The 7,227-nt window shown below is 60.4% G+C and overlaps 1 protein-coding gene across 1 annotated transcript in view; it reads right to left on the bottom strand.

Moving 5' to 3' along the window:
* Positions 1-7,227, bottom strand: part of GGCX (gamma-glutamyl carboxylase) — a 20,402-nt gene that overhangs the window by 6,069 nt on the left and 7,106 nt on the right. Inside the window, exons 2-14 of the mRNA XM_019514401.1 lie at positions 6,985-7,140; positions 5,997-6,155; positions 5,481-5,646; positions 4,940-5,018; positions 4,346-4,452; positions 3,854-4,017; positions 3,450-3,691; positions 2,807-2,938; positions 2,422-2,573; positions 2,173-2,342; positions 832-962; positions 600-747; positions 312-516 (exon numbers count right to left, since the gene is read on the bottom strand). Coding sequence (XP_019369946.1) covers positions 312-516; positions 600-747; positions 832-962; positions 2,173-2,342; positions 2,422-2,573; positions 2,807-2,938; positions 3,450-3,691; positions 3,854-4,017; positions 4,346-4,452; positions 4,940-5,018; positions 5,481-5,646; positions 5,997-6,155; positions 6,985-7,140 — 2,011 coding nt within the window. The remainder of the gene's footprint in view (positions 1-311; positions 517-599; positions 748-831; positions 963-2,172; positions 2,343-2,421; positions 2,574-2,806; positions 2,939-3,449; positions 3,692-3,853; positions 4,018-4,345; positions 4,453-4,939; positions 5,019-5,480; positions 5,647-5,996; positions 6,156-6,984; positions 7,141-7,227) is intronic.

Below are 7,227 nucleotides of genomic sequence, written 5' to 3'. Positions count from 1 at the left end.
GTGGGGGGGGGGGGCAGGAGAGGCCCAAAGCCCCCCCCCCCCCCCAAGAATTGCCATTGGCACTTCCAGGCTCAGCATCTGGCCCTGGGGGTACCCCTGCTGCCATGGCCACCTGCAGATAGTCCCCACTCAGCCTGCATTGCTGCCTGTGTGCAGTTGCCGTACCTGTCCCCCCCAGTTTCAGGACGCATGCATCACCTACGGATGGGAAAAGCCATAGCCCTGGGGGCATGGCCTAGTTGGCACAAGGGCTGGATTAAGATGCAGTACAGTGGGAGGAACTGTGGCCCTGGGGGTGGGGCCTGTCTCACCTGCGGCGGAAGAGGAAGTACTTGCGGGTGGCAAAGCGTACCAGGCGCTGGCCCAGGGGCTCAAGGCGCCGGCGCTGCAGCTCCTCCAGGCGGCGCTGCCGGTGCAGGAAGGTCCTGACCAGTGGGTCTGTGCCAGGTGCTACCTCCCCTTCCCCTTCGGTGCTGCTCAGCAGTGCCTGCAGCTCAGGTGGCAATGGCTCCACCTCTGGGGGCCAAAGCAGGGTCAAGGGGGAAGGCAGGGGGTGCTGGTGCTGGGTAAGTACAGGTAGGCATGGTGCCCAGACTCACCAGAGCCATTTTGCACACGGTCGTGCAGCTCCTGCAGCCGGGTGAGGTTGCGCTCCAGGGCCAGGTCTGTGGTGTTGATGTAGATGTACATGTAGCACGAGGGCTCTGAAGACACTGTGTGCACTTTGTGGTAGGCACCTGCTGGCAGCTAGGGGACACTAGCCAAGTAAGGGGGGGTCCATGGGCTTACCCCACCGCCCCTTTCCTGCCTCCCAGTCCCCCACAGCCTCACCTGGAGCTGGTCACCCTGGAACAGTGTGTGGTTGCGGCCCTCAGCCATGATCTCCACAACTACCTTCCCCTGCAACAGCTGCAGGCTTGTGTTGCCTAGGTCCTCGCTCACAAAGTTCTCCAGGTGCAAGCCTTGGGGGTTGGAGGTAACAGAGTGGGTTGGGGGAGGTAGTGAAGGAAGTAGAAGGGGTAATGAAGTGGGTAGTGGGAATAAATAGGGGAGGCAGGAGAGATAATGGGACAGGGTAATAGAGGATAGCAAGGGTAATAGAGGGGATAACTGAGGGAGTAGAAGGGAGTCATGAAGTGGGTAGCGGGGGTAATAGAGGAGGTTGGAGGGGGTAGGGGGTAAATACAGGTGTAGGAGAGTAAAAGTGCATAGTAGCAGAAACCTATTACCACCACAAATAAAACAATGGCAGCCAATTAACCAACATCAAGTCCCTTTGCTACTATGTAACACAATTGCTGAGGACACTATCATTGACAAAGAAAAAAAGACTGCAGACAAGCTGGGGGTGCTCAAAGTGTCTACAAAATGCCAAGTTTACACAACTGTTGTCCTCTGTCTTCTATACGCATTAGAGACCTGCCCCCTCCATCATCGCCATATCAAAAAACATAACCACCTGGAACAACACCACCTACGCAGTATAGCAGGTTTTAAGTGGTCTGACAAAATCATCAACAATGCAGTACTATGACTGGTGGAAGCCATGCTAGCACGAAAGCAAATGACCTGGGGTCGGCCATGTCGTACATACAGACAACAATCATGTGTCTAATAGAGTTCTGTATAGTGAATTTGAAAGAGGCAGTAGGAAGGCTGGCCATCCGAAACTCCAGTACACTGACTGCAGTATGCGGCAGATACAGTCTACTGGGCTGGACTTAATGTCCTGGGCAGATATGGCCTATGATAAGTGAGCTTAGTGCTCCACTACGAAGGAGCAACAGAATATCACTGTACCACCTTGGCTGACAGCAAGACACCAATTTGCCCTGGCACATCTCCTGAACCCTACATATGAATGACCTTCCTTCTGTGTAGGAGTAATGAAGGAAGTAAGTAGTAGGGGCAATAGAGGGGGTTGGGGTATGGATTGTAGAGGTGAGGGGGGACACACTGTCTCTGGATAACAACCTGGTACTGCATCTGGCAGCTGGGAGGGGTCCAGTGCCAGCAGTGGTATCCACCCCTGCCCCTCCTTGCCCAGGCTGGGCCCAGCCCTGTGACCCCTAGTGAGGTTGGGGGAAGCCCTGGGGTCAATCTGTGCCCAGCCCCAGCTGTTACACAGCCTCCTATACTGCCAGGGCCCACCCCAGGTTACCCCATGGCTACCTGGAAAGTCAGCAATGAAGACCACCTCGGTGTGGTTGTCCAGGGAGCCCTCAATCTCCTGCAGCCGAGTGCGCCAGGGTGACAGATCCACAAGCAGTGGCTGCAGCCACGGTGTGGGCCGGAAAGGCGACCACTCAGCCCTCACGATGTCCACCCGTGGGTCAAAGAGGCTAGCAGGGCCAGGAGGAGCGGGTGTGAGTGAGGGCCTTAACCCTCAATCTCTGCCCTTTGCCCACACCCTCTGCTCACCGCTGCTGAAAACGGTCATTGATGGACACCCAAACATCGAAGTAGATGTGTGGCTGGGACACGTTGTAGGAGGCTAGGCGCTCACTGAGGCAGGTGGCATACTGCTTCAGCATGTCAGCGTGGTCCTTCCAGCGGCGGCTCTGGGTAAATACCTGCCCCGGGATTCATGAGTGGTCATTAGGGACCAAAGAGAACACAGCTTAGTGGGGCAAGCAGGGTCCACATGCCAAAGGGCCTGGTGTCCTGGGATGGGGGTCACCATCCACCACCCAATTCTTGTCTCTCCACGGGCCTGGCTTCACCACTGTGCTCCCTGCCTCAGTTTCCCCAATGGAAAGGCTAGGTGGTCATTATGGGGCCAGAGTGAACATGGGTTTGCACTTACCCCTGGCTTGAGGTAACCGACCTCGCCTGTGAGGCCATCACGGTAGGTGATTTTCACATGCTGATGGGAGCGGGAGTGAACCATCATGTCCCACGAGTAGCCATACAGCCCATTGGTCCAGTTGTTATAGCCCTGGGGGGGAGCAGAGGGCAGGGTCAGCAAGGGAGTCGGGCCTGGGGTGACTCCACCCCTAAGCTCTCCACTCTGCAGGGGACGTTTGGCAGAGGGGCAACTGTGCTGCCCTCCATTAGGCAATCCCATACCAGTACCCACAATCCTTTACTCTGCATTGCCAGCCCTGCCTCCCTGTTACTACCCACACCCCTTTGCTGCATGGCTTTGAATCACGAGCTCCTGGAACCCAGGAGTCCAGTTGGCTGTGTTACAGAGGAAGAAAGAAAAAGGGGTGCCTGTGCCTTTAAGGTAGACAATGCCACCAGGCTATATAAGCCTGGCACCAGGAAGCCTTGGACGGAGGTGTCCTACCAGGGGAAGAGAGAGGAACTGCTGGTGATCAAGCTGAACTAGGGCTAGGGCTAGGGCCTGGCAGAAGTTGGCTGTAGGGGTCAGACTCTAGCATTTCCCAGCATGCCTTGTTCCAGGCCCCCAGCCCCATTTCCCAGCATGCCTTGCAGTGCCTCACCTGGGTGATGAAGTGGGAGTAGGGCAGGAAGAGCTGCTCCAGCACGTAAAGCAGGGTGAAGGCAGCCCCAAGGTGCTGTCGCAACCTCGGCCCCTGGCTCTGATTCTGGGGGCTGGGTTCCGGGGGCTCCAGGGAGGGCAAGGCCCAGCGCAGGCACATGGGCACCCTGGCAGCCAGGCAGCGTGGCCAGGCTGGGTGGCAGAACAGTGGACTGGCAGCCATCATCACATAGGGGAACATGCCTGCCAGGACAGGAGTGGGGGAGGGGCAGTCAGTCAGATGCTTGGGTTCCATGCTACTGGGCCTAGGGGACTTGAAGGGGGAAGTGGGTTGGCAGCCAGAATGGGAGCAGGACGTGAAGGATTTGAGGGGGGCAGATGCCTGGGTCCCCTGCCTGTGCTCACCGATGCTGAAGAGCTGGGAGTTCATGCAGTGGAAATAAGTGACAAAGATGAGGGCCACAGGCCGGGTGACATCAAAGAAGAGCAGGAAGCCGGCTGACAGATCCAGGACCAGGCCCCCGCCATGCACCACCAGCAGGCTTGTCATCTCCTCCGACAGCACCAGCCTGAGGAGTGGGAAGAGTGGTGAGGGACCCCTCCCAAAATGCCCCTGATCTCCCCCCACTCCCCTGCTACCTGCAGCCCCCAACACTGGAGTTATTTGTCAGGACATCATCCGGTTTCCATGAGGCATCCTCCCACCCCCCAGCTTGGACTGGGGAAACCCCTGAACCCCTCCCACCTCCTGACATCGAATCCACTTCCAGAGCCAGCCACTAGGAGGCAAATGGCAGCCCCTGGTGCCAAAGGCAGAACTGCAGGGCAGGGAGGCTGGAAAAGGCTGGGCCCAGAGTGACCCTAAACCCTGGGATTTGCCCCTCCTTCCCCACTCACCGGAAGGGGCTGAAGAGCCAATGGCGAGCCAGAGAGCCCATGGAATAGCCGCCCACCCAATCAGCATCCAGCTTCTTGATGCCCGCAATGAAATAGACAATGAAGATCTGCAATGAAGATAGGTAAGTGTTGGCAGGAGCTAGGGAAACTGAGGCAGGCAGGTGGGCCCTGAAGAGGGGAGCACCTGCCAGGAGAGGGCCCCTGAAGGGGTGGAAACTGAAGCAGGAGAGTGGTGGAGGGATGGAATCCAGCTGTCCTGGCTTTGGGCACCCCCTCAGCTAGCCCCAACCCTTCAGACCCCCCCACCTCCCACAGGTGTGCGAGGAAGGGAACCCAAGTGTCCTGGTTCTCAGGCCTCCTCCTCTAACCCAGTCTTCTCCCTGAACAAGGGAAGAACCCAAGCATCCAACAGCCATAGCCCTGCTCTGCCAGACCCAGGCCTGGCGGGTCTCAAAGGCAGGCAAACCTGAAGTAGGGGTGCCCAGAAGGATAGAACCCAGGCTCTGAGCACCCCATTTGCCCAGCCCCAACCCAATGGAGTCCATGCCCCTGGAGATGGAACCTAGGTGTCTGGCATGCCCCTGCCCCCACTACCTGTGCCCGCAGCAGCGTGTAGTTCCACAGGGGCACTGGGGTGTTGCGCTTCCGGGGGTTTAGGAGCCCATCAATGGACCTGGGGGTGGTGGGGGCACAGTCCTTCCAGGAGGGAAAGAACCCAGGTTTCCGGGCTCCCAGCCTCCTGCTATAACCAGCAAGCCCTGATTCTGTCCCAGAGCTGGGAGAGAACCCAGGCTTCCAGCACCACCACCCCTTCCTCCCCCCCACTAGCCCCTGCTCCCCTACGAGGGAACCCAGGAGTCCAGTGGTGAAGGCAGTGGGGGTGGAGCCTGGTAGGCCCTGCCCCCTGCAGCCCCACCCACCTCTGGCCACACCCCCAGGCTCCTCCTCCTCCAACTGCCCCTTTGCCTGCTCCTGCCCCAACAGGCCTGTACCCTGCTCCCTCCATGGGCACAAGGCCTTGCCCTTGGCAATGGCTCCACCCCCTCCAGGGGCCACACCCTCAGCTCCTCCCTCTTGAATGCTCCTGCCCCCATTGACCCAGCTCCCTAGAAGCCCCGCCCCAGCCCAACCCTACCAGCAGCGTTGGGCGCTCAGCAGGCTGAGCTGGAAGGCCAGCAGGCCATAGAGGTAGGAGTGGTTGTTCCAGGTGGTCTTGTCCAGCAGGAAGACGTACCAGTAGGGCAGCAGGAAGAGCAGGCAGCTCAGGCGGTAGGCGCAACCCAGCATCACGCCCATGGCGCCTGCGGGCACATAGTGCCAGGACCCCAGCACCGGCACAGCACCTCGGTTCAGTAGGTGGGGTGGGGAACCCAAGTCTCCGGGCTCTCAGGCCCCGCTAGATCCCGCTTCCCTCCCATGTCAAGTAAGGACCCAGGCATCCTGGCTCTACAGTGCCAGGGGAGGAAAGTCCTGGCTGCCAAACCCCTCGTGCAGCAGGGCTGGCAGGAGGAGAAACTGAGGCAGGGACAGAACCTGGGCATCCTGGCTGCCTCCCTCCCCCAGGGCCCAGGTTTTGGAGGTGGGGGTTGTTTCCTGCCCCTGGGGGCTCTTGGCCCCAGCCCTGCCCCCTGTCTGAGCCCTGCCCTCTCACCCAGCAGCATGAGCAGGTAGAGCAGGTACATCCAGTCAAGGGGCAGGGGAACCAGGCTGTCGAAGAGAGGGAAACGGCAGACCTCCAGCCCGTCCAGGTACTTGTGGTCCAGGTAGCCCAGCCCCCGCTCTTGTGGGATGTCCAGTGCCATCAACAGGCCTGGTGGAAAGAGGGGGCACAGGGGTCAGGGGAGTGGGAGAGCTCCTGGCTGCCCCCTCCCCAGGGCTGCCCCCCACCATGGCTCCATCCCCAGCTGGGCGACAGGGATAAGGGTGAGGAAACTGAGGCAGGGCAGGAGTGGGGCTGGAGGTAGGGAAACTGGGGCCTAGGTGTGCCAGGGGCAGGACTAAACGTGGGGAAACTGAGGCAGGTAGAGTGGGGGGGGCAGTGCTGGAGATGGCACAAGGGGTGGGGGGAGTTGGGAGGCAAGGTGGGTGCCTAGATGCCTGGGATCTGGGAGAAGGAGGGGCATCTGGGTGGGCGCTAGCCTTCCCCTCACCCAAGGCCAGGTCAAAGGTCATCCCTCCCCTGCTGGTAAGTGTTGCAACAGGGCTCCTCCCCTGCAACTGGACAGCGCCATGGGGAGGGGGGTTAGGAAAAACCCGGGAGTCCCCTGCCCCAGCCTGCAACCCCTGTCAGGCCCAAGGGGGAGGAGCCAGGACTTCTGGGTTCTCTGCCTCAGTTTCCCTGAAGGGAGCTGCCCACAGAGTGATGCTGTACATGCCCAGCACTGCAGCCAGGCATGTACAGCATGGGGTGGCAGGAGAGGAATGCATATGTCCCATATCTGGCCCCCAGACTCCTGGGTCTCCAGCAGGCCTCATGCCTCAGTTTCCCTGCTGCAAACCAGCCCACAGGGGGGCTGCCCACATGTCCTGCAGTGCAGTCCAGGCCTATGGGGGGCACGATGGGACAGAGACCCACCCCACAGTCTGGCCCTGGACTCCCGGGTCCCTGTCTGCCTGCCCCACCTCAGTTTTCCACGCACCAAAGAGGAAGCGGAAGGCAGCCAGGGAGGCTGGGTCCGTGGGCCGGTTGAGGAGGCGGACGAGGGGGGTCCAGCTGCTCAGCTCCCACCAGTCGAAGCCCAGCAGGCGCCGGGTGCGGCTCGGCCCGTCCTGGGGGGATCCCGCTGGCGCCTCGACCCCCGGGCCCGGCGGGGGCCCAGCACGCGGCCTCCGGCGGGGGTGCGGCTCCTGCATCGGGACAGCTGCGAGGCGGGGGGTCAGGG

Source organism: Gavialis gangeticus, unplaced genomic scaffold (genome assembly GCF_001723915.1).
Source record: "Gavialis gangeticus isolate Ggan-Ray unplaced genomic scaffold, GavGan_comp1, whole genome shotgun sequence".
NCBI classification, from domain to species: domain Eukaryota; kingdom Metazoa; phylum Chordata; order Crocodylia; family Gavialidae; genus Gavialis; species Gavialis gangeticus.
This window is presented reverse-complemented; position numbering and strand designations above follow the sequence as displayed.